Source organism: Mizuhopecten yessoensis, unplaced genomic scaffold (assembly GCF_002113885.1).
Source record: "Mizuhopecten yessoensis strain PY_sf001 unplaced genomic scaffold, ASM211388v2 scaffold11129, whole genome shotgun sequence".
NCBI classification, from domain to species: domain Eukaryota; kingdom Metazoa; phylum Mollusca; class Bivalvia; order Pectinida; family Pectinidae; genus Mizuhopecten; species Mizuhopecten yessoensis.
The window spans coordinates 352,331-379,950 of NW_018408894.1; the positions used below are offsets into that span (position 1 = coordinate 352,331).

A 27,620-nucleotide genomic window follows, 5' to 3' on the forward strand; every position below is an offset into this window, starting at 1 on the left:
GTGTGTGTGTGTGTGTGTGTGTGTGTGTGTGTGTATGTGTGTGTGTATCATATTGTATGTTGTCTCTGTATTGTTTTGTATATATGTTATGACTGATAAGTCAACCGACTTAAAGTAATAAAGAACTTGACTTGAGTCATTCCCTTCATTAGGTTATCAAAAATGTTCCACAGGGATTGCCCAATTTGACCATTTTGATCACTGATTAGAGTTTTGAATGCACTATTACAGTAAACTTGTATTCAGTGTTTTAAAATAAAAATGTATTTCATTGCAATGATCAACTCACAACAGGGGAACATTTAATATCTTTTTACCTACACCAGAAATATATATATATAAACCTTAATGGACATCAAAACTTGTAATTCATTAATTTACAAAATATTGCAGATGTTATGTGTTGGATGTGATTTGTAATGCTCTATTTATCTACGCTGACCAGAAATCTGCTCAAGAAAGGTCTAAGAAAGATGTACATGTCATAATGAAGTTTTTTCTAATTTCGGATCTGTAGAACTAAAGCCCTATGTCACTGTAGAAAAAGGCAACAATGACATACCGAACACGAAGGATCTTCCATCTGTCAGCTGGAATGCTGAAACTGCAATACGATCAAGTGCAACAACTTCATTTGGAAAGATTAGCTTTGTCAATGTGGATGCAATGGGAGGACAAAAGCCAGCCAAGGTAGTGTACAGTAGATCAGTTTTCATATATATAGATATAATTGTGTATAACTATCAATGACCTGATCCATTATGCTTTGATTAGACAATTTTTTTTTATAACTTATGTTGTGAAATCTGGTTTTCTGTTTCGCAGTATATGAAATAACTTTACGTTATGTAAACCAGTTTCCTCTGACCCTGACACCAGACTTAAACATTTTTACAGCTAGATGTCTGGTGTGGGCCCCAGACATCTAAGTGTCAACATTTCTAAGTCTGCTGTCAGAGGAAACTCAGGCTAAAATTATGTATGATTCTGTAGAGTATATGGAAACTATTTCTTATAACAGTATATAGGTTTCACATTGAAACATGTCAAACTCTTGTCTAGCTGTTTTCTATAAGAGTTAAAGGAACTAGAGTCTTTTTCTAATTACTGCATGTGAGGAACAGGAATTACAGGAATGATAGTCGGGATTTAACATCCTAATAAAATCGTAAGGTCATATGAAGATGACTCTGGTCTGTTTCCTATTTTAGTATGTGAGACCATGAGCGATGTACCTATGTAGTCTGTTTCCTATTACAATTTAATGCGAGACTGAGCAATATAGTCTGTTTCCTATTACAGTATGTGAGACCATGAGCACTATAGTCTGTTTCCTATTACAATTTAATGCGAGACTGAGCGCTAAAGTCTGTTTCCTATTACAGTATGCGAGACCATGAGCACTATAGTCTGTTTCCTATTACAGTATGTGAGACCATGAACACTATAGTCTGTTTCCTAGTACAGTATGTGAGACCATGAGCACTATTGTCTGTTTCCTATTTCAGTATATGAGACCATGAACACTATAGCCTGTTTCCTATTACAGTATTTGAGACCATGAGCACTATAGTTTGTTTCCTAGTACAGTATGTGAGACCATGAACACTATAGTCTGTTTCCTATTACAGTATGTGAGACTGGCACCAGAAGACTCTATAGACCACCTGATTGAGCTGATGGATGTCCACTGGAAGATCAATGAGCCAAAGCGTCCCAATTTAGTCATATCAGTGGTTGGAGGGGCAAAAAACTGTAAACTAGATGGACACATTCGGGAGAAGTTTTCTACTGGATTAATAAAAGTAATATTTCTCACGAGTTCATGTGTCATTCGCATCTCCTTGGTATTTTAAATAAAAATATAATATCAATGGTATAACTGACCTGCAAGCACTATTTGTGTGGCATTATAATTTAAACAACTTATAGCAGGGAAATGAAGCGTTTTTTGCCAATCTTGCTCTCCCACTCCTTCCGGAGATGCTCCATGTCCCTCTCAATGTCTTCCCAGATCTAATGAAATGAAGCGTTGCCCATAATTGCAATCTGAAATCAGGAAATCTGATTCATATTATCACATGGTATTAATGTTTTCTGATGAACTGCAAATCATACTTTATTGTTTTTACTGAATCTTTTTCCAGATCATATTTTTAGCCATTGTTTCATTGCTATTTCAGGCTGCCAAGACAACTGATGCCTGGCTGATCACGTCCGGGTTTAACATGGGTGTGATGAAGTATGTTGGAATGGCTGTCAAAGATGGTCAGTCATTCACCTGGAATAATGATAGAATGGCGCATGTCCTCCGCTGTATAGGTATTGCACCTTGGGGCTACGTCAATCATCGCCAGGTGTTGGAGAGTCCTGACGGCCAGGTAATGTAGTATACAATCTTATTAGAAATGACCTTTGCCAGTTTTTGGTTTAAATTCTTTCTCATAAAAAATAGTATCCAATATTGTTTACAACTTATTCCTTTGAAACAATTTTACTGTTCTTTACTACTAGTTCTAGTAAGTTTGCTATTGAATAAGATATTTTCAAAATATTAGTCATTAGATATATTTTAAGGTCGATTATCTGATAATTTTGGAAAAAATGTTTTTACCATTTCCTAAAATATCTTTTTGTTTCCCAGGGCCTCTACAATGCAGAGTACAAGACAAGCAACATCATTCTGCATGGTCAGCCTGTCCCCCTGAATGCCAACCACACACACTTTATCTTTGTGGACGATGGCTTGCGCAACAGATACGGAGGCGTTGCCGCATTTCGTGCCAAGTTTGAAAACAGAGTTCAGCAACCAAGAGAAGGTATATTTTGTATGACCAGTTGAGAAATTATTCATCATTGATAATAAATCTTATGTTTTTAAATTAGCTGCATCAGCATTATATAATGAGATTGCTGACTCATGTTGATTGTTTTGTTACAGAGGGAGGTCTGGGCATACCTGTCGTGTTGGTTGTGGTAGAGGGTGGTACAGACGCTATTGATGATGCCAACAATTCGCTGCAGCAGAACATCCCAGTGGTTGTGTGTGCCGGGACCGGTCGAGCAGCAGATATCCTCAGCTACGCTTACCAACATTATACAGGGTACATGTACCACAAGCTTCATAATTATTTTACATTATACAGCATACCACATGCTGTATAATTATTTCACAACAATATACACCGTACTACCAGTTTTTATGATTATTTTGCAATATTCTACAGTATTAACAAGCTTTATATATTTTTTTATTTACTTAATGCAGTGAACCACATGCTTTTTTAGTTGTTTTACAACATTATATAAGGTGCCACAATCTCTATAATTATTTTACAACTTTAAACAGGGGACCACATGCTTTATAATTATTTTACAACTTTATACAGGGAACATATGTACCACAAGCATTGTTGTATGCAACTTTGTAAAATATTTTTTTTTTTTAAATCTACATTTGCAATTTTGTTAGGAGAAATATGGCCGCTGGATTTTTTTTCCTATAAATAAGATAAAACTTATAACAGTTTAAAGACTCTTTCCATTTAGGATTGCTTTTTTAAACCAAATGTATTTTTTATTAAAGTTCAAGGTGTCTTGAATGATGGATACTTAGTGTCTGTACGTGTACACTCACACTTTAGGTAACAACAGAATAGACTGGGAACCTGAAACAATATTATATATAGATAATAATGATATACATGTAAACCAAAAGTACCATGGTTTAGATATGTACTGTTACATGTAGATTTTTTTTTTTTAATAAAACTTTTAGAACAATTTCTTTTGTACCATAATTAACAATAGTACCAGAGAATAATCTGATACAACTGAAACATTCTGATTGATATAATTTAGGGAAGATGTTCTTTGATTGCACACCATTTCTCTCCACTTCCCTTAGTTAATACTTGGTAATTTATGAATTTACTGTAAAAGTGGAAATTTTCTTGTGTAGAAAAGTTCGAGTTGTGACCCTGAAACTTACTGTGTTTCGAAAATGTTCACATTGGCAAAAGTTTTAAAATACAAATATTCTATTTATACTCTATAAAGAATTAGTGGTGTGTGGTTATTTTTGCACTAATTTGACCAACATGAAAAATGTGAACATTTCCACACCACAGACATTTCCACTTTACATGTTTTTTGTGTCTTATTCAGTATATTTTGCTTGATCCTTAATTATTCTCCCAAATTGTATACTCAACCCTGGATTTCACTGTTACAGGGTGAATGAAGTTCTGTGAGTAACTGCACACCCAGGAATGCTTTTTTAATTATCATGCATATTTTCATCTCATTTCCTAATTTCAATAATGTTCTTGTTTAGTTTTTGTGCTCTAGATGCAGTTTTAGGAACACCTTTTAAAGGTGGTGTGCCTGGCATAGCTTGCCCATGATGTTTGATATCAAACTTTGCCCACAAGCACAATGGAATTAAAACACTGTGAAATCCCCTAGACGTCACAGCCAATAAGAACTAGTGATTCAAACACTGTGTAATCCCCTAGACATCACAGCCAATAACAACTTGTGGTTCAAACACTGAAATCACCTAGACATCATAGCCAATAAGAACCAGTGATTCAAACATTGTAAAATCACCTAGACATCATAGCCAATAAGAGCTAGTGATTCAAACAGGGTAAAATCCCCTAGACATCATAGCCAATAAGAACTAGTGATTCAAACATTGTAAAATCCCCTAGACATTACAACCAATGAGAATTAGTGGTTCAAACACTGTGAAATCCCCTAGACTTCACAACCAATAACAACTAGTGGTTCAAATACTGTGAAATCTCCTAAAAGTCACGGCCAATAACAACTTGTGGTTCAAACACTGAAATCCCCTAGACATCACAGCCAATAACAACTTGTGGTTCAAACACTGAAATCCCCTAGACATCACAGCCAATAACAACTTGTGGTTCAAACACTGAAATCCCCTAGACATCACAGCCAATAAGAACTAGTTCTTATTGGCTGTGAAATCCCCTAGAGGTCACAACCAATAAGAACTAGTGATTGAAACATTGTGAAATCCCCTAGAGGTCACAACCAATAAGAACTAGTGATTGAAACATTGTGAAATCCCCTAGAGGTCACAACCAATAAGAACTAGTGGATCAAACACTGTGAAATCACCTAGACATCACAGCCAATAACAACTAGTGATTTTAACACTGTGAAATCCCCTAGACGACACAGCCAATAAGAACTACTGATTTAAACGCTGTGAAATCCCCTAGAGGTCACAACCAATAAGAACTAGTGATTAAAACACTGGGAAATCCCCTAGACGTCACAACCAATAAGAACTAGTGATTAAAACACTGGGAAATCCCCTAGACGTCAAAGCCAATAAGAACTAGTGATTGAAACATTGTGAAATCCCCTAGGCGTCACAGCCAATAAGAACTAGTGATTCAAACACTGAAATCCCCTAGACGTCACAACCAATAAGAACTAGTGATTAAAACACTGGGAAATCCCCTAGACGTCACCGCCAATAAGAACTAGTGATTAAAACACTGGGAAATCCCCTAGACATCCCAGCCAATAAGAACTAGCGATTCAAACATTGTGAAATCCCCTAGACTTCACAACAAATAACAACTAGTGGTTCAAATACTGCGAAATCTCCTAAAAGTCACGGCCAATAACAACTTGTGGTTCAAAAACTGAAATCCCCTAGACGTCACCGCCAATAAGAACTAGTGCTTCAAACATTGTGAAATCCGCTAGACGTCAAAGCCAATAAGAACTAGTGATTCAAATATTGTGAAATCCCCTAGAGGTCACAACCAATAAGAACTAGTGATTCAAACATTGTGAAATCCCCTAGACGTCAAAGCCAATAAGAACTAGTGGTTCAAACACTGAAATCTCCTTAAAGTCATAGCCAATAAGAACTAGTGGTTCAAACACAGAAATCCCCTAGTCGTCAAAGTCAAGGACTTTTATTGGTCAACATGTCATTTAATACATTCATGAGCTCCTACAATCGTATTTACTTCTTCTGTTGTTGGCTTTAATCAAGTGCGGGATGGCATGTGAAATACCAAATATTCAGACTAGTTAAATATTATTCAAAACTTGATATTTAAAATATTTAACTTAACACATATTTGTCATCATACCTGGTAATGACTGTTTTGGTTGTTTACTTTTTATACAGTGTATACATGTATATATTTAAGGCTTGAAATGCAACTTTTTAATATTTATAAGGGTATGCAACACAGTTCTGTTCAAACATATTCAATGATGCAGTTCATGCTGTTTTGAAATTAAGATAAAATTACGATGAGTTTTCACAAGGACTAGCTTTATTGAGTATTGAAAATTGAAGAAACACTAGATAGACTTATGTGTATGTAGAGTGTAATATTTTATGTTTCTGTCACATTTTATTTAAAGAATCAAATGCTTTCATAGTCTCATCATCAGTGTCAAAAGTGTATAACTTAGGCTAACATTAATTTGAAACTCAGTCTCTTGCACATGTGGAAGAGCTGAAAGTTAAAGTGTAGATGCACATTTTTTTATGACTGTAGGAACACACTTTTTCGGTGGAGGCAGATTTCTTGTAATATGAACGATGTGTTTCTAAGTATTAAATGTACACAAGAGAAGAGATTGGTTCATACCAGATATCATCTTTCATCAAAACACAATGACATCAGTTTAGACAGGGAGACAAAAAGTTCACAACTTGAAATACTGAAGTCTTTTAAATAATAGCGAAATTAAAAAAATAAAGGTGAACAAGCCATTGTTTTCTTGTTTCTGTGTCAGAATTAAGGATTTTAAGTCAAACTTTAAACCTAGGGTGGNCCCCCCCAAAAAAAAACCACCTAAAATACATCCTGTATCCACCCCTGAACATGTTTATAATTGGTACATAAAGTTGTCAATTGTTGACAATTTGATCATGAAAGTTGTTAGTGATTTTGATGTAGATATAGTTGGATGAGTTATTATTCTAACATACCGGCTAATTGTATTTTTTGAATGATTTTAACCTAATATTGGAAAACGAATTTCAGGAAATTGACAAAAGAGCATAAATTGCGAAGAAAAATTCAGGAAGCTTATGGAACAAAATGGTCAGAGGAGGAAAAAGAAGCTAAAACAGAACCAATTCTGGAAAAGATAAAATCTTGTCTGAAGAAGAAAGATTTGGTAAACTTCTTGTCATGATTCTTATAACTGCAGAATTGTACTTAATTTCACATAGAAAGATATCTTGTCAGGTATGCTGATTCATTTGTCTGTTTGCATAGAAACAGCAATCCAAATTAGTTTGTATTAAAATTGAACCCATTCAAGTAGCTGTATCATTGTAATATTAATAATCAGTTAAAAGAAAGTTATTAACATAAAAATACCTATACAGATGCATGGCTACAACAGACAAATGAGGAAATTCATTCCAGATTTATTCCCTCCTATAAATTAATAGTTTGAAACAGATGGAGACTTATTACCATTATCATGCTTTCAATTTCAGATGGTCAATTTTAGCATGAATAAGAATGAAGATTTAGATCTGGCAATCCTGTCCTGCTTGTTAAAAGGTATTATACAGTATACTTTACTTTTTGAATTCTAAGAGTCACCTTCGCGTACACGCCATCAATATGTATATTATGTTGTTAACTTATATTCGCTGTAATGATAAATTCGCCCCCAACACGGAGGGCAACAAATATATATCGAGTCCCAGGATATGAAGTAAAACCATCAGTCAGTGTTTTTTCAACATTGTTGGTGTTTAACACTGAATGAGAGAGCAACATATATGCTTGGGTACAATTATTATTTTATGTCATAAATTTAGTCCCACCCACTGTCTGGTAAATGATCTCCTGTCTTTGGAACAAACACTTTACTTTAATAGATCACTTTGAGGTTTTTATTTTATGACATCTTTGAAGGGATTCTGAATGGAAACATATCATGAGTAATTATTCAGGCAGATTTAAGAAACAACATTATCTGTTATTGTTCATTCACAAATTCACAATTAAATTAAGTTGATATAGGAAAGTCTCTTAAAAAAGATCTGCAGTATAAACAATATGACAAAACGGGCCAAGCCTTAATTTATGGGTTGAAATGATAGAGTTAGCCAAATTTTTGACTTTTGTTTCCAAAAATATTCTAGATTGGCATATTTTCCATTAAAAAAAGTGATTTTATTCCTGAAAACAAGTATGTGAGCTCTGACGGTTCAAGATTATCTGAGTTCTGAGTAACAATTTCAGTGTACATGTTTATTTGTTACTTCCAGCCAAATCGGGAGAAGCAACTGAGAAGGAGCGCCTGAACCAGCTTCGTCTGGCCCTGACCTGGGACCGAGTGGACATCGCCCAGGAAGACATATTTCGTGAGGATTGTATATGGCCGCCAGGGAGTCTGGACAATATTCTAATGGATGCCATCTTGATGGAGCGTGTGGAGTTTGTACACCTCATCCTCCAGCAAGGAGTGGTGATGAAAGAGTTCCTCACCAAGGGCCGACTGACGCAACTTTACCAGAAGGTGCTTATATCGTCAAAAATTCATATTATTTCTACCACAGCCATATGTTAGACTACTGTTTAATTGGTAGTTATGCGGGGGATTATTTTGTTATATTCGTGGTCACAAAAGATAACGCAAAATGAAATACCCAGCCAATATTAATACCTAGAATTATAATCTCTTTGAAAACATAATATCAGACACAAAAGAAATAGTTTGTTTACTTGTTTACTGCAGAATGATTAAGATAAACCAATTCAGGTTCGCATTTTTCTTTATGTTCACAAAACACCTGTAAAATAAATCCCATAACCCAAATACAATAAAGTATTGTTGTCAGGTGATAACTTACCTAGCCATGTTGTGCAAAATATAATCCCATCAAACAAGTTTTGATCAGGACAACCGCAAAATATTAGACCCACGAAAATAAACATCTGTACAGTATACAGAGAACATGAAGTGGTTGCCATTGACGATATATATGTTTGCATGTATATGGCTGACTACTCACTGGGGAATAAATCATACTGCAAACTCGACCTCTACCAAAAGATATACGATGTATTATATTTCCATGTAATATATATACAGTGCGTACTGAAAAGTTGAAGGTTTTATGATGAACTTTAATGATAATGTGTATGTTTACTACCACAAGTTCAACATGGACATTTTGTCCTATTATTGTAATTGAGCTGTATGTAGCCAGTGACATGGCTGTATTAAATGACACTTCTTGTTCAATCTATCCCAGGCCTTGTCAACAAAGAAAGCGGATACTGTTCACCTTAAAAGGATTGCAGTGAGGCACGGTCTACAAAGGAATGACGAGAACTTCAGCATCAAAACGGTCAAGATGTTGATGGAAAAGCTCATGGACAAATACGATGAGAAATTTCAGGACCTTCCATTGCACGAAAGTCAGGCAGATGAAAAGAAGCAATGTACATATCCCTACAAGGAAATCCTCATTTGGTCATCCCTCCTCCTCAAGTAAGACCCTGCTTCGTGTTTATCTTAGTATTAACATAGAACAAGTGCTGATTGTAGTGGGGGCCATTACAAAAGTTCCCAACACTATCCCTGATGTCGCCAGTTATTTATCACATTTTGATTTTTTCTTTTCAATTACAGACAGAAGATGGCTAAGTTTGCGTGGGAGATGGGCGGAGAGCCGGTAACTTCAGCCGTAGCTGTCTCGCGTATCTATGGTAGTATGGCTACGTATATAAACCGCAACGAACAGGCCATCAAGGACAGGATTCTAAAGTACAAAGAGTAAGTGGTCGCTGTTCTTTGTGTTGCCTACAAAGTAAGGATCACTGCACTGCAATTTGTATTTGCATCAGTGTTAATGTTTCTGAATGCTTTAGTTTTCATGAAACAACCTATACAAATATATATATATAGGATCTTACATGAGATTACATTTCATATGAGATTTATGAAACGCGTCTAAGGCTTTTTCAATTAAGCGAGCATACATATATAATATACAATTTTCAGAACTGTTGCCACTGAAAAACCGCCACACAGTGAAGAGTTCACAAGTTAAAACGTTATCATTTCGACATACGAACATTTCCACTTTTACAGTATATGGATATTTATAGAAAATATGCGTAAAATTCAGCACACTCTGAATTCAGAAGCTGTTCTTTGACTCCCAGATTCGTCAGCAATTAAATAATGGTAATAATGACAATATACAATTGATGTTTGTGTTGTATTACAGTGAGTTTGAGAAATTGGCTGTGGAGGTGTTAGATGAGTGCCATGCTAAGGATCATGAGAAGGCCATGATGTTAGTGGAGCGCTGCTCTCCTACCTGGAGTGACATGAGCAGTTTATCTATGGCTGCTTCAGCTTTTGATCGGGTCTGTATAAATTATAGGAGATCATAGGGTTGGTACAGAGGGAAGCGGGCCTATGGTCAAAATTGTGTAGGAATTGTTTGCCATACGTATACTACGGGATGAGGGTATGGATATTAAGATAAAGTTTGTGTAGGAATTGTTTGCCATACTACGGGATGAGGGTATGGATATTAAGATTGTGTAGGAATTGTTTGCCATACTACGGGATGAGGGTATGGATATTGTTTGCCATACTACAGGATGAGGGTATGGATATTAAGATTGTGTAGAAGATCCTTGTGGTAACCTTTGCATCAGCATAGGAGATGGACAATCAAAGAGTGGAGTAGGGTTTCTTTGCAGGAGATGTGGAAGTCCGAATTATTCTGACGTTTTATCGACATTTCTGACGTTTTATCGACATTTTTCATATCGGTCTGTCGTCGATTAACATCAGAACTCCGGCCCTCTATTATATGCAGGAAATATGTGACCCGCGCTCGGAGCGCACTTCAAACTGATATTTTAGAAACAAATCGTCACTTTCACACACATGTCGCACATGGATCGAAAGATCTATTCTTTATGTACTAGGTGGTATCAATAACATGTTTCAAAGATCATTAGGAAAAGTATTTTCCAACCTTTTCTATACCAACCCATGTTTTTAATGGAAATTAGGGCATGAGGAATGTCACATGACTTGACGAAATCTCGCGTTACCGAAGGTATTTCCCAACGTTATGACGTAGGCCGGCGAGATTTTAGTCACGTGGCAAAAAACTAGAGTAAAACAGAGTAAGTTTGAAAAAATATGTTTTAAGAGATTGTATTGGTTGTTTGAGGCATGTTATGTATGTTCATCTTGTGCATAAAGAATAGATCTTTAGATCCATGTGCGACATGTGTGTGAAAGTGACGATTTGTTTCTAAAATATCAATTTGAAGTGCGCTCTGGGCGTGGGTCCAATATTTCCCGCATATTATAGAGGGCAGGAGTTCTGACGTTAAACGACGACAGACCGATATGAAAAAAGTCGATAAATCGTCAGAATAATTCGGACTAGAGATGGGGGATCATTTCTACGTTGGAACCTATGACCGATTTAGTTGATGGTGCATCAAAATGGGAGTTGGAGCTAGGGGAGGGCAAATTCTCTAACCTATTTAGGAAATGGGGAATTATAAAAGGGAGTGAGGACTACAATCTATGTAGGAGATGGGGATCATTGATGGATGTAGCCTATACTCCTTGTAGAGCCTGTGATCTCTGTAGGTGATAAATGATCATGTGGGGCGGAGACTGTGATCTGTGTAGGTGATAGGGGATCATTGGGGAAGGAGCCTGTGATCTGTATAGGTGATAAAGGATCACTGGGGGCGGAGACTGTGATCTGTATAGGTGATAGGGGGTTGTTGGGGAAGGAGACTGATCTGTATAGGTGATAAAGGATCACTGGGGGCGGAGACTGTGATCAGTGTAGGTGATAAAGGATCACTGGGGGCGGAGACTGATCTGTATAGGTGATAAAGGATCACTGGGGGCAGAGACTGTGATCTGTGTAGGTGATAAAGGATCACTGGGGGTGGAGACTGTGATCGCTGGAGGTGATAAAGGATCACTGGGGGCGGAGACTGTGATCTGTGTAGGTGATTAAGGATAACTGGGGGCGGAGACTGTGATCTGTGTAGGTGATAAAGGATCACTGGGGGTGGAGACTGTGATCGCTGTAGGTGATAAAGGATCACTGGGGGGAGAGCCTGTGATCTGTATAGGTGATAAAGGATCACTGGGGGGAGAGCCTGTGATCTGTATAGGTGATAAAGGATCACTGGGGGGAGAGACTGTGATCTGTGTAGGTGATAGAGGGTTATTGGGGAAGGAGATTGTGATCTGTATAGGTGATAAAGGATCACTGGGGGCAGAGACTGTGATCTGTATAGGTGATAAAGGATCACTGGGAGTGGAGACTGTGATCTGTATAGGTGATAGAGGATCACTGGGGGCGGAGACTGTGATCTCTGTAGGTGATAAAGGATCACTGGGGGGAGAGCCTGTGATCTGTATAGGTGATAAAGGATCACTGGGAGCAGAGACTGTGATCTGTATAGGAGATAAAGGATCACTGGGGGGAGAGACTGTGATCTGTGTAGGTGATAGAGTGTTATTGGGGAAGGATATTGTGATCTGTATAGGTGATAAAGGATCACTGGGGGCAGAGACTGTGATCTGTATAGGTGATAGAGGATCACTGGGGGCGGAGGCTGTGATCTCTGTAGGTGATAGAGGATCACTGGGGGCGGAGACTGTGATCTCTGTAGGTGATAGAGAATCACTGGGGGCGGAGACTGTGATCTCTGTAGGTGATAAAGGATCACTGGGAGTGGAGACTGTGATCTGTATAGGTGATAGAGGATCACTGGGGGCAGAGACTGTGATCTCTGTAGGTGATAAAGGATCACTGGGGGCGGAGACTGTGATCTGTGTAGGTGATAAAGGATCACTGAGGGCGGAGTCTGTGATCTGTATAGGTGATAGAGGATCACTGGGGGCGGAGGCTGTGATCTCTGTAGGGGATAGAGGATCACTGGGGGCGGAGACTGTGATTTGTGTAGGTGATAAAGGATCACTGGGGGGAGAGCCTGTGATCTGTGTAGGTGATAAAGGATCACTGAGGGCGGAGACTGTGATCTGTATAGGTGATAAAGGATCACTGGGGGTGGAGACTGTGATCTGTGTAGGTGATAAAGTATCACTGGGGGGAGAGCCTGTGATCTGTATAGGTGATAAAGGATCACTGGGGGCGGAGACTGTGATCTGTGTAGTTGATAAAGGATCACTGGGGGCAGAGACTGTGATCTGTGTAGGTGATAAAAGATCACTGGGGCAGAGACTGTGATCTGTATAGGTGATAAAAGATCACTGGGGGCAGAGACTGTGATCTGTGTAGGTGATAAAGGATTAAAAAGAGGGAGGACGAAATGATATATTTTGGATATATATATTTGCATTTCCTTTTACTAAAGTGTTATGTTCTTGACCATCAAATCAATGGCAAGTTGTGTGAAATTCTGTTTTTATTTTTAGGCGTACTTGGCATCTGTCGCTTGTCAGAACTCTATTAGTATCACATGGAAACGAGGCATTGTATCACCGTGGCAACGGGTGAGTCATTTTGTACTGGTCAAATTAATGGATATCATCCCTGTTATTATTGATACAGGCCTGTACACTATTCCTGTAACCGGATAGTGTCCTGTTTATAGTTGTTAATAATTGTGATAAATCTGAAAAAGATCTGAATCATCTACACCCTGTGACATACCAAATTTGTGACATTTTATTCACTTTACTTCTAAAAGGTACTCAAGTCTTACATTCTGTGTAACGTTTAATGCCCCAACTTTGAATAAAGTTAGGGTATGTAGTATTATTAATTTGGGTTTGTCTGTTCGGCAGAGTTTGGCCCCTTGATTAACGTAAAACATCATTATCTGCAGTTTCCGCTTAGTTACTCTAGCAAATATTAGCTGAATTCCTTCAAACTTGATAACAATGTTTGTGTTCCTCTGTCTTTCCACCCATCTCAGGCACTCTTTGGTTTTTGTGTGATAATTGCTGTAGATATTGTTAAGATGTTTCAACCAAATTCCTTATGCACATCCAACTCATTCTAAGTTTGCCGTCCAATGTGATTTGTGCATATTTACAGATAATCAATGAGGTGTAGGGCTTTTTTTCTTCTTCAAGTTTCAAACTATACATTATGTCTCAACAGCACGATACTCACATGTTTAAACCTAGCCTCAATAATGTTAACCTACAAATGGGGCATTTTTACCGAAAAACTATCTAAGCCCCTAAATGTGTAAAATAAATCTGAACACCTCAATTTATTTGTTTGTAGTGAGAAAATGTCCCACACAAGTATACTTATAGATAGACTGGATCGTTTATTCTCCAAAATTATCTTTGCAACATTATTAAACGGGTTCAATCTTTGTAATGTGAATATATATTGAGGATATTTACTGTAGGATCCCAGAAACGTGCTGTGTCTCTCTATTTATTGCTCTTATAAGATATTCTCTCCATATAAATTGAGATCATTTGAAAGGAAACTTGGTTTACATTAAAAAAAACAACAGTAAATGGTACATGTATTGTTATTCAAAAATCAAAAATATAATATTGTTTTATATTCAGTATATAATTTCCAAACAATTGTCATAATGTCTTGATCTAAATCCCCTTTTATAGAAGCAGATACATTATACCATGAGTTAGATTGGTTTAGAAGTTTGAACTGTGTGATTCAGGACTGCAAATATTCCACTCAAAAATGTCAATTTTCTGCTGTGCATTAAATAAGTCCCTGTATAAAAGAGATTTTTTTTATAAATGTTGTTCAAGATGTTTGCTGGTAGAGTGTTAAATGTTTGACCATGTGTTTATGTGATGTTGAGAAAACTTGACCCTTACCCTGTGTATTATTGAGTATGGTACATTGTTTTGCTGACTGTGTATTATTGAGTATAGTACATTGTTTTGCTGACTGTGTATTATTGAGTATAGTACATTGTTTTGCTGACTGTGTATTATTTAGTATGGTACATTGTTTTGCTGGCTGTGTATTATTGAGTATAGTACATTGTTTTGCTGACTGTGTATTATTGAGTATTGTACATTGTTTTGCTGACTGTGTAATATTGAGTATTGTACATTGTTTTGCTGACTGTGTATTATTTAGTATGCTACATTGTTTTGCTGGCTGTGTATTATTGAGTATAGTACATTGTTTTGCTGACTGTGTATTATTGAGGATGGTACATTGTTTTGCCGACTGTGTATTATTGAGAATGGTACATTGTTTTGCTGACTGTGTATTATTGAGTATTGTACATTGTTTTGCTGACTGTGGATTATTGAGTATTGTACATTGTTTTGCTGACTGTGGATTATTGAGTATAGTACATTGTTTTGCTGACTGTGGATTATTGAGTATTGTACATTGTTTTGCTGACTGTGTATTATTGAGTATTGTACATTGTTTTGCTGACTGTGTATTATTATACCCCCGCAACGAAGTTAGGGGGGTATACTAGTACTGGAATCACCCTGTCTGGATGTCTGGATGTCTGTCTGCCTGTCTGTCTGTCGTCTGCAATAACTTGTCCGGAAAACTCCTCCTTTATTAACTGGTGTATTTCATTGAAACTTTGCACGAATGATCAGTATCTTATGTAGTTGTGCACCGGTATGTTAATTTGGGATTTCTACCCTTTTTGATGGAGTTATGCCCCTTTGTGCAAAATAATTGTCCGCAAAACTCCTCCTTATCTAACAGGTGGATTTCAGTGAAACTTTGCATGGATGATCGTTATTTTATGCAGTTGTGCACCCTCATTTAAAATTGGGATTTCGACCCTTTTTGATGGAGGTAATACTTGTTACTGGTGGGAGACTATGGATTGCTTTGCAATGCTTTGCCATGCTTTGCCTTAGTAAGCCTTTAACTTACAGTTCTGGTTTTTATAGCAGAGGGGGTATTAGTTAGCCTTTGGCTTACAGTTCTAGTTGACTAAAGTACATTGTTTTGCTGACTGTGTACTATTGAGTATGGTACTGTACATTGTTTTGCTGACTGTGTACTATTGAGTATGGTACATTGTTTTGCTGACTGTGTATTATTGAGTATGGTACATTGTTTTGCTGACTGTATTATTGAGTATGGTACATTGTTTTGCTGACTGTGTACTATTGAGTTTGGTACTGTACATTGTTTTGCTGACTGTATTATTGAGTATGGTACGTTGTTTTGCTGACTGTGTATTATTGAGTATGGTACATTGTTTTGCTGACTGTGTATTATTGAGTATGGTACTGTACATCGTTTTGCTGACTGTGTATTATTGAGTATGGTACTGTACATTGTTTTGCTGACTGTATTATTGAGTATGGTACATTGTTTTGTTGACTGTACTATTGAGTATGGTACATTATTTTGCTGACTGTGTATTATTGAGTATGGTACTGTACATTGTTTTGCTGACTGTGTATTATTGAGTATGGTACTGTACATTATTTTGCTGACTGTGTATTATTGAGTATGGTACTGTACATTATTTTGCTGACTGTGTATTATTGAGTATGGGACTGTACATTGTTTTTCTGACTGTATTATTGAGTATGGTACATTGTTTTGCTGACTGTGTATTATTTAGTATAGGACATTGTTTTGCTGACTGTGTACTATTGAGTATGGTACATTGTTTTGCTGACTGTCCTATTGAGTATGGTAAATTGTTTTGCTGACTGTACTATTGAGTATGGTACTATACATTGTTTTGCTGACTGTGTACTATTGAGTATGGTACATTGTTTTGCTGACTGTGTATTATTTAGTATAGTACATTGTTTTGCTGACTGTGTACTATTGAGTATAGTACATTGTTTTGCTGACTGTGTATTATTGAGTATGGTCCATTGTTTTGCTGACTGTACCATTGAGTATGGTACATTTTTTTGCTGACTGTGTACTATTGAATATGGTAAATTGTTTTGCTGACTGTACCATTGAGTATGGTACATTTTTTTGCTGACTGTGTATTGTTGAGTATGGTACATTGTTTTGGTGACTGTACTATTGAGTATGGAACATTGTTTTGCTGACTGTACTATTGTGTATGGTACATTGTTTTGCTCACTGTGTATTATTGAGTATGGTCCATTGTTTTGCTGACTGTATTATTGAGTATGGTACATTGTTTTGCTGACTGTGTATTATTGAGTACGGTACATTGTTTTGCTGACTATTTTTGTCAGGTTGTTCCTGTTGTGTTGTTTCCCCTTCTGTTGATGTTTCCACGAATCTTGGAAATCCATCTGCTGGGAGAAGAATCTCTAACTTTCTTACACAGAGTGACAACATTCTTCACAGCTCCTATTACTAAATTTGCCTATTTTTCGGTAAGTATATTTCCTGAACATTTCATAATTCATCATTAAATTCCTGTATTTTTTCCGTGTCATTCCCCAGGTGTTTGTGTGTATGATTGTTCCGTTTATGCTGATGACCCCTTACTTGGAGATGAGTTTCATGGGAGAGCTGGGCTTCAACCTTAGACAGAAGATAACTACATTTTATACTGCACCCATTACAAAGTTTGCAAATCATACGGTATGTCAGGGCACACACATGCTTTCTGTCAGCTGTGGGCTTTTTCTCTGTGCACACCTTGTTAAAATATATCATATGCAGGTATACGGGAAAATGGTTATCTGCCTGTCATCTTTACTAATCAATCATGCTTTCACATTTAACCTCCTCCATTCACTAAAGATTATAGCGTGTGAATGGAAGCAACACTTGCCTAGAGGAACATTGTCAGTTTTGACTGTTTGTTTTTCCAGAATATTCAGAAGAACAAGTTTTAAGCCCACCATAATCAGATATTCAAATTATTCTGTGTCCGTCCTGAACTCTTCCACCCCTTTGTTACTTTAATAAACTCTACCATGCATTGATCTGGATAAGTCCATTATGGTCTACAGTGGTGAAAGGGTTAAACAATTCTTGTTAGCACTATTTCTCAGAAAGTACTGGCTGGACCTTCCTCAAGCTTCACATGAAGGTTTCTCACAGTCCCTTGTTACGCATATCAAATTTTAGGACTGAATAGAAAACCAAGATGGCCGACAGGCACTCATCTTGAATTTAAGAGTTAAAGTTTGTCAGCACTGTTTCTCTGAAACTACAGGAGGGATTATTTCTCAAATTTAGAGACTGATTGGAACACCAAGATGACCACCAGATGGACATCTTTATATATTTAAAGTTTGTTATTGCTATTTTTCAGAAGGTACTAGAGGGATCTTTCTCAAATATGATATATAGGTTCTCCTGCGTCCTTAGTTGTGCCTGTTAGATTTTGAGACTGATCAGAAGAACAAGATGGCTGCCAGGCAAATTGACCAAACTGATAAGAGAAAAGAAGAGAAAAGATTTAACTGACATTGAACTATTGAGGATGATATGGTGGTGGGCACTAAAATCCCTCTAGGATGGTGGGCACTAAGATTCCTCTAGGATGGTGGGCACTAAGATCCCTCTAGGATGGTGGGCACTAAGATTCCTCTAGGAAGGTGGGCAATAATATCCCTCTAGGATGGTAGGCACTAAGATCCCTCTAGGATGGTGGGCTCTGAGATCCCTCTAGGATGGTGGACACTAAGATCCCTCTAGGATGGTGGGCACTAAGATCCCTCTAGGATGGTGGGCACTAGCACTAAGATTCATCTAGGATGGTGGGCACTAAGATCCCTCTAGGATGGTGGGCACTAAGATCCCTCTAGGATGGTGGGCACTAAGATCCCTCTAGGATGGTGGGCACTAAGATTCCTCTAGGATGGTGGGCACTAAGATCCCTCTAGGATGGTGGGCACTAAGATCCCTCTAGGATGGTGGGCACTAAGATCCCTCTAGGATGGTGGGCACTAAGATCCCTCTAGGATGGTGGGCACTAAGATCCCTCTAGGATGGTGGGCACTAAGATCCCTCTAGGATGGTGGGCACTAAGATCCCTCTAGGATGGTGGGCACTAAGATCCCTCTAGGATGGTGGGCACTAAGATCCCTCTAGGATGGTGGGCACTAAGATCCCTCTAGGATGGTGGGCACTAAGATCCCTCTAGGATGGTGGGCACTAAGATCCCTCTAGGATGGTGGGCACTAAGATCCCTCTAGGATGGTGGGCACTAAGATCCCTCTAGGATGGTGGGCACTAAGATCCCTCTAGGATGGTGGGCACTAAGATCCCTCTAGGATGGTGGGCACTAAGATCCCTCTAGGATGGTGGGCACTAAGATCCCTCTAGGATGGTGGGCACTAAGATCCCTCTAGGATGGTGGGCACTAAGATCCCTCTAGGATGGTGGGCACTAAGATTCCTCTAGGATGGTGGGCACTAAGATCCCTCTAGGATGGTGGGCACTAAGATCCCTCTAGGATGGTGGGCACTAAGATCCCTCTAGGATGGTGGGCACTAAGATCCCTCTAGGATGGTGGGCACTAAGATCCCTCTAGGATGGTGGGCACTAAGATCCCTCTAGGATGGTGGGCACTAAGATTCCTCTAGGATGGTGGGCACTAAGATCCCTCTAGGATGGTTGGCACTAAAGTCCCTCTAGGATGGTGGGCACTAAGAACCCTCTTGGATGGTGGGCACTAAGATCCCTCTAGGATGGTGGGCACTAAGATTCCTCTAGGATCTCTTGTTTCATGGTCAGTTTTTAAAAATAGGGACTTCCAAATTAAAGTTCAACTTTGACAATAGCCCCAAACATTTGCCATCTTTGGTTTTAAGCTATTAGTTTTGATAGTGAAATGTGGGAATAGGATGGGCCTATATAGACTTATATATTCACAGCTATTAATTTGATCCACATTCATGATTACCATTCCATAATGGAATGGGTAGGTGTATCAAACAGCAGATGTGTACATACATGTTGATGGGTTAATTAACAACCATGCTCTAGCATCTGTGAGATCCAAAAAGTTCAACTGCTAAGTTGGTATCTTTGGTCGTGAAATAAGTATAGGAATTTTGTTGGAACCTTTTGGTGTAGTAGGTTGTGGTGCAGGACTTTCTATTTTTACCTCTAGAGTGTTGTATTGTGAATTTATCTGAGTGTTAAAATCTTGTTGTAATGATTGCACTTTCTAAAATTCAAAAATATATTTCATTAGTGGCAAAGCAGTACATGTATAATTTGTTTTTAGTTTGATTTCATTGTAATGTATACTTTTTCTCCTAACACTCAACAACTGCTACATGTATAAATCTTACACATAATGCTGTACTACAATGTAAGATTTAGTGTTAGAATCTATTGTAAATATTGTAATGTCATTTCTATACCTACTCATTGTAATTTTGATATTTAAGTTTCATATCTCTATTTAATCTTTATATATTGACTTGAAAATAAATAAATTAGTTTCAACGATGTTAAATGTATTCTTGTTTGCTAGGTAATTTGAATAATTATTTTTTGGTGAGAGAAGTCATAGATGGAAATAAAAACTGATACCTGACCAGAGGAATTCTGATCTGATAATGAGAAAGTTCTATGATTATTCTGTCTAACAAAAGAACAAAAGTTTGTTTAAGTGATAAGTTCAAGTGGTCAAGTCCTTAGAAAGATGACAAAATGGGCTCCACTCTAGGTTTTATCCAGGGGGGTTGATATTTAGACCCTTGATTGCATATGTATTTAACAAGGGGCCAAGTTTATTACTGAGAATGTTCTTATCAGCAGTAAAATCTGGTTAATAAGGGGTAGACTTATTACTGGTTGTGGGAGTATAACTGTTAAATCTGGTTAACTGGAATTATTAATGAGCGTGTACTTATCACTGGTAAAATCTGGATAACAAGGGGGGGACTTATTACTGGTTGTGGGAGTATTACTGTTAAATCTGGTTAACTGGAATTATTAATGAGCGTGTACTTATCACTGGTAAAATCTGGTTAACAAGGGGTGGAATTATTATCAAGTGTTCGCTTATTGCGGTAAAATATGTTTAAGATCAGTAAAATCAAGTGAATAATAGGGTGGGCTTATTTTTGAGCATGGGGTTATCATTGGCAATTACATTTATCTGTTAGTTGAGCTCACTGTGATATAAGTGTGTTATGCCATGTTTATGACCTAGTTATCTGTTAGTTGAGCTCACTGTGATATAAGTGTTATGCTATGTTTATGACCTAGTTATCTATTAGTTGAGCTCACTGTGATATAAGTGTGTTATGCTATGTATATGACCTAGTTATCTGTTAGTTGAGCTCACTGTGATATAAGTGTGTTATGCCATGTTTATGACCTAGTTATCTGTTAGTTGAGCTCACTGTGTTATAAGTGTTATGCTATGTTTATGACCTAGTTATCTATTAGTTGAGCTCACTTTGATATAAGTGTGTTATGCCATGTTTATGACCTAGTTATCTGTTATTTGAGCTCACTGTGATATAAGTGTGTTATGCTATGGATATGACCTAGTTATCTGTTAGTTGAGCTCACTGTGATATAAGTGTTTTATACTTTGTTTATGACCTAGTTATTTGTTAGTTAAGCTCACTGTGATATAAGTGTATTATGCTATGTTCATGACCTAGTTATCTGTGAGTTGAGCTCACTGTGATATAAGTGTGTTATGCTATGTTCATGACCTAGTTATTTGTAAGTTGAGCTCACTGTGATATAAGTGTTTTATGCTATGTTTATGACCTGGTTATCTGTTAGTTGAGCTCCCTGTGATATAAGTGTGCGATGCTTTGTTTATGACCTAGTTATTTGTTAGTTAAGCTCACTGTGATATAAGTGTTTTATGCTAGGTTTATGACCTAGTTATTTGTTAGTTAAGCTCACTGTGATATAAGGGTGCTATGCTGGGGTTGTGGGCTAGTTATCTGTTAGTTGAGCTCACTGTGATATAAGTGTGCTATGCTTTGTTTATGACCTAGTTATCTGTTAGTTGAGCTCACAGTGATATAAGTGTGCTATGCTATGTTTATGACCTAGTTATCTATTAGTTGAGCTCACTGTGATATGAGTATTTTATGCTATGTTTATGACTTGTAGCTGATGTACATCGCGTTCCTGGTGCTCTTTACCTACATGCTGCTGGTGGACTTTGAGGCCCACAGAGTCACTCCCATAGAGTGTGTATGTGTGGCCTGGATCTTCACATTCATGGTCGATGACATTTACACGGTGAGTAAAATTACAAATGTCTTGAGTTTAATATGTGAAATGTGTAGATTGTCCTACATTATTTGTCACATGTGTAGATTGTCAACCTCCCTTTCGAAATGGTGTGGTACCGATATGTCCAAGTTGTTGTTTCAGAGTGCTCATCAACAAAAAGTCCCTCAGATAGGACTCCAAACTGAAGGTCCCGTGTCTGATTTCATGTCAAAGATACTGTAGATATTGTAATACATGTAAGAGAGTAGGTCTAGCTGGTACAGAAAATGCTTATTTCATAAGCAACTTTAACCATTACAAAAACTGAGAATTATGCAGTATTGCTGTTGTTTGAAGTTGACAGTGTTTGAAAATAATAAAAAATAATATCGTCTTTCAGTTGTTGACGTTTCCATCGCCCACGTTTTATGGGAAGTTACGTGACTGGTACGGATTCCTCAAGTGGCTGGATCTTATCAACTTTATCTTGGCTTTTATTGCCTTCATCATCCACTTCAGGGAGGACTACTTCGAGGTGACCAAGATAATGTACTGTATCAATGGCGTCATCTTGTACATCAGAATCCTCAAGACCTACACAGCCAACGCAAACCTGGGGCCCAAGATGGTGATGATTCAACGCATGGTAAGTTACTTCATTGGTCGCAGATATTGTGGAATTTGATGTGTAATAAGTTACATCACATTTCGAAATTGTAATATCACAATATTGTTGATTTATAAAACGACATCATGAAACGCCATTATTGGACATGGTAGAAATAAGACAAAGCCTACAGAAACATGTTTCACCAGTATCTCATTAAAATGAATCATCCTGGCTTGTTTTTATTAGTCTCAGATGATAGTTTTAACTCCTTCAATGACATTTTACATGTTCCTTTAGTTTCAAGTTCATTTTGTGCTTGCATTTAGATGGCAGAACTGAAGATGTTTGTGATGGTACTGTTGGTATTCCTACTGGCTTACGGGATTTCTAGCCAGGCCTTACTGTACAAACAGCGACGTCCTAGCTGGAGTATCCTCAAGGATATGTTCTACTTCCCCTACTGGCAGCTGTTCGGTGAAATCTTTCTGGATGACCTCAACAGTAAGTTGACCTGCCATTGCCTACATTACAGAGGTCATTGTGTTAATTTAATATATATTCTCAGCCTACATGGTTATGTATTTACATCTATTTTTTCATATTTTACAGCGGACACAGATTGTTTGGAAGCTGCTCGTCGAATCAATGATACAGCACTGGCCGCTACAGAGGAGTTGTACTGTCTACAAAACCATTGGCTTGTTTACTTCCTCCTGGCCGCCTACCTCATGGTGGGAAACGTTCTCCTCCTCAACCTCCTCATAGCCATATTCAGGTAACTACTTCATCAGCCTCCCTATAGTCATTGTCAGGTAACAACCTCATCAGCCTCCTCATATAGTCATTGTCAGGTAACTGCCTCATCAGCCTCCCTATAGTCATTGTCAGGTAACTGCCTCATCAGCCTCCCCATAGTCATTGTCAGGTAACTGCCTCATCAGCCTCCCCATAGTCATTGTCAGGTAACTGCCTCATCAGCCTCCCCATAGTCATTGTCAGGTAACTGCCTCATCAGCCTCCCCATAGTCATTGTCAGGTAACTGCCTCATCAGCCTCCCCATAGTCATTGTCAGGTAACTGCCTCATCAGCCTCCCCATAGTCATTGTCAGGTAACTGCCTCATCAGCCTCCCCATAGTCATTGTCAGGTAACTGCCTCATCAGCCTCCCCATAGTCATTGTCAGGTAACTACTTCATCAGCCTCCCTATAGTCATTGTCAGGTAACTGCCTCATCAGCCTCCCCATAGTCATTGTCAGGTAACTGCCTCATCAGCCTCCCCATAGTCATTGTCAGGTAACTGCCTCATCAGCCTCCCCATAGTCATTGTCAGGTAACTGCCTCATCAGCCTCCCCATAGTCATTGTCAGGTAACTGCCTCATCAGCCTCCCCATAGTCATTGTCAGGTAACTGCCTCATCAGCCTCCCCATAGTCATTGTCAGGTAACTACTTCATCAGCCTCCCTATAGTCATTGTCAGGTAACTGCCTCATCAGCCTCCCCATAGCCATTGTCAGGTAACTACCTAATCAGCCTTCCAATAGTCATTGTCAGGTAACTGCCTCATCAGCCTCCCCATAGTCATTGTCAGGTAACTACCTTATCAGCCTCCCCATAGCCATTGTCAGGTAACTACCTAATCAGCCTCCCCATAGTCATTGTCAGGTAAGTATGTCATCAACTCCCCATAGCCATTGTCAGGTAACTACCTAATCAGCCTCTCCATATAGCCATTGTCAGGTAACTACCTAATCAGCCTCCCCATAGCCATTGTCAGGTAACTGCCTCATCAGCCTCCCCATAGTCATGGTCAGGTAACTGCCTCATCAGCCTCCCCATAGTCATTGTCAGGCAACTACCTTATCAGCCTCCCCATAGCCATTGTCAGGTAACTACCTAATCAGCCTCCACATAGCCATTGTCAGGTAAATACCTAATCAGCCTCCCCATAGCCATTGTCAGGTAACTACCTAATCAGCTCCCCATATAGCCATTGTCAGGTAACAATCTCATCAGCCTCTCCATAGCCATTGTCAGGTAACTACCTAATCAGCCTCCCCATAGCCATTGTCAGGTAACTATGTCATCAACTCCCCATAGCCATTGTCAGGTAACTATGTCATCAACTCCCCATAGTCATTGTCAGGTAACAACCTCATCAGCCTCCTCATAGCCATTGTCAGGTAACTACCTAATCAGCCTCCCCATAGCCATATTTAGGTAACTACCTCATCAGCCTTCTCATAGGCATTGCGAGGTTACTACCTCATCAGCCTTCTCATATAGCCATATTTAGGTAACTACCTCATCAGCCTTCTCATATAGCCATATTTAGGTAACAACCTAATCAGCCTCCCCATAGCCATTGTCAGGTAACTACCTAATCAACTCCCTATATAGCCATTGACAGGTAACTATGTTATCAACTCCCTATAGCCATTGTCAGGTAACTACCTAATCAGCCTCCCCATATAGCCATTGTCAGGTAACTATGTCATCAACTCCCCATAGTCATTGTCAGGTAACAACCTCATCAGCCTCCCCATAGTCATTGTCAGGTAACAACCTCATCAGCCTCCTCATAGCCATATTTAGGTAACTACCTCATCAGCCTTCTCATATAGCCATATTCAGGTTTCTATCAACCTCATGGTGAGAAATGCACTCCTCATTCACTTTGCCAGGCTAGCCCTAAAGCAAGATTTCTATAATATTTGAAGATAATTGCAGTTAGACCTTTAGTTGTTTGGTACCAACCATTATATTATAGGAAAACCTGGGCCAATCATCTTACAATAATAGTCTTCTGATTGATTCCCAGTACTCTTTACACTGGAGTCTGTATCGCCTTACACTGGGCACTCCTTACACTGGAGTCTGTATCGCCTTACACTGGGCACTCCTTACACTGGAGTCTGTATCGCCTTACACTGGGCACTCCTTACACTGGAGTCTGTATCGCCTTACACTGGGCACTCCTTACACTGGAGTCTGTATCGCCTTACACTGGGCACTCCTTACACTGGAGTCTGTATCGCCTTACACTGGGCACTCCTTACACTGGAGTCTGTATCGCCTTACACTGGGCACTCCTTACACTGGAGTCTGTATCGCCTTACACTGGGCACTCCTTACACTGGAGTCTGTATCGCCTTACACTGGGCACTCCTTACATTGGAGTCTGTATCGCCTTACACTGGGCACTCCTTACACTGGAGTCTGTATCGCCTTACACTGGGCACTCCTTAAACAGAGCACTGTATTGTATTTTTAGGTCACCTGAGCTTTGCTCAAGTGACCTATTCCAATCACTTTCCGTCCGTCGTCGTCCGTCGTGCGTAAACTTTTTACATTATTAACTTCTTCTCAAGAACGAGCGGATGGAATTTTTTCAAACTTGGTCTGAATCATCCTTGGTAGATGAGGCTACCAAATTGTAAAATTGGGATTCCTATCCCAACCCTAAGGGCCAGGGCGGGGCCCAAAAGGGAAAATTAACCAATATTTCAAAAATCTTCTTCTCAAGACTCAGAGGTATTACAGTTATTTTCTCTGCATGGATGGAAAGATCATCAGGGGCTTTATCTTAATTGTAAATTTCAGGACCCCCGATCTATCCGTTCTCCCTTGGGGAGGGGGTAAAGTTTACTATAATTTATATAGGGAAACAACACTTTTGGGTATATTTTGACAACTTTCTGTTGGAAATTATTCTTACTTAGTGAGAATTATCCTTGAAGAAACATGGTTTTAAATTGTAAAATCGGAATTCCTACCCCAACCCTAGGGGCCAGGGCGGGGCCCCATAGGGAAAATTAACCAATATTTCAAAAATCTTTTTCTCCAGACTCAGAGGTATTACAGTCATTTTTTCTGCATGGATGGAAAGATCATCAGGGGCTTTATTTAAATTGTAAATTTCAGGACCCCCGATCTATCCATTCTCCCTTGGGGAGGGGGTAAAGTTAAGTATAGTTCATATAGGGAAACAACACTTTTGGGTATATTTTGACAAATTTCTGTTGGAAATTATTCTTACTTGGTGAGAATTATCTTTGGTGGATGACGGTATCACATTGTAAACTTGGAATTCCTGCCCCATCCCCAGGGGTTAGAGCGGGGCCCCAAAGGGAACATTTACAAATATTTTAAAATTCTTATCCTTTGATGACATGACAAGTATTGTATTTCACTTAGTTTACATGCTGATTTCCACATCACATCTAAACAATAAAATAAAGCTACCAGTACCTATGATATAACTCAGGTGACCGCTAAGGCCCTTGGGCCTCTTGTTTAATCTTTGATCAGTAGGGACATGGTGAGAAAGTACCGTAATAAAATCTTGTTTCTCTCTTTTTTTTCAGTCATGTGTTTGACACAATTGAGGAAAACTCCATCGAGATCTGGAAATACCAGATGTACTTCCTTACTATGGAGTTTGATAACAAGACAGCGTTTGTGCCGCCGTTCAGCATCTTCGCCCACTTCTACCTCACATTTAAGTGGATATTCCGTAAAACTTGCTGTCGCAAGGGCACGAAAGGTAGAACATACAAAATGCTGTGCACAGCTTGTATTTCATTTGAGTATGCCTTTTTCTAGAATTCATGAGGGAAAATATGAATTTTAAAAGATTTGATTTTGATTGTTGATTGTTACTGCTTTTCTTCTAATATTATTTGCTGTCATGTCAATTGATGCAACTCCTGGTTTCTTGGCACTGTGAAATGTTTGTTATTATAAGACCAAATGAAAAACAACAATGTTTCAGGTTTCCTTTTGTGTCCCATTTTTATACGCCCGTCGAAGACGGGGACGTATTATGTTATCACGCGGGCGGGCGCGCGGGCGGGTGGGTGG

General features: G+C 38.6%; 1 protein-coding gene across 4 annotated transcripts in view; it reads left to right on the forward strand.

Annotated features, from left to right (window-relative positions):
• LOC110466308 (transient receptor potential cation channel subfamily M member 1-like) overlaps positions 1-27,620 on the forward strand; it is a 39,716-nt gene that overhangs the window by 7,759 nt on the left and 4,337 nt on the right. For 3 of the 4 annotated variants that reach the window (XM_021522723.1, XM_021522722.1, XM_021522725.1), the window contains exons 5-22: positions 518-690; positions 1,632-1,805; positions 2,184-2,381; positions 2,645-2,819; positions 2,942-3,104; positions 7,059-7,194; positions 7,523-7,589; positions 8,306-8,556; positions 9,296-9,534; positions 9,676-9,819; positions 10,277-10,418; positions 13,486-13,563; positions 17,224-17,367; positions 22,043-22,174; positions 22,548-22,793; positions 23,084-23,258; positions 23,367-23,532; positions 27,125-27,303. In XM_021522723.1, coding sequence (XP_021378398.1) covers positions 518-690; positions 1,632-1,805; positions 2,184-2,381; positions 2,645-2,819; positions 2,942-3,104; positions 7,059-7,194; positions 7,523-7,589; positions 8,306-8,556; positions 9,296-9,534; positions 9,676-9,819; positions 10,277-10,418; positions 13,486-13,563; positions 17,224-17,367; positions 22,043-22,174; positions 22,548-22,793; positions 23,084-23,258; positions 23,367-23,532; positions 27,125-27,303 — 2,982 coding nt within the window. Of the gene's footprint in view, positions 1-517; positions 691-1,631; positions 1,806-2,183; positions 2,382-2,644; positions 2,820-2,941; positions 3,105-7,058; positions 7,195-7,522; positions 7,590-8,305; positions 8,557-9,295; positions 9,535-9,675; positions 9,820-10,276; positions 10,419-13,485; positions 13,564-17,223; positions 17,368-17,437; positions 17,579-22,042; positions 22,175-22,547; positions 22,794-23,083; positions 23,259-23,366; positions 23,533-27,124; positions 27,304-27,620 lie in introns of all 4 variants that reach the window. The other variant, XM_021522724.1, reaches the window with a different exon arrangement.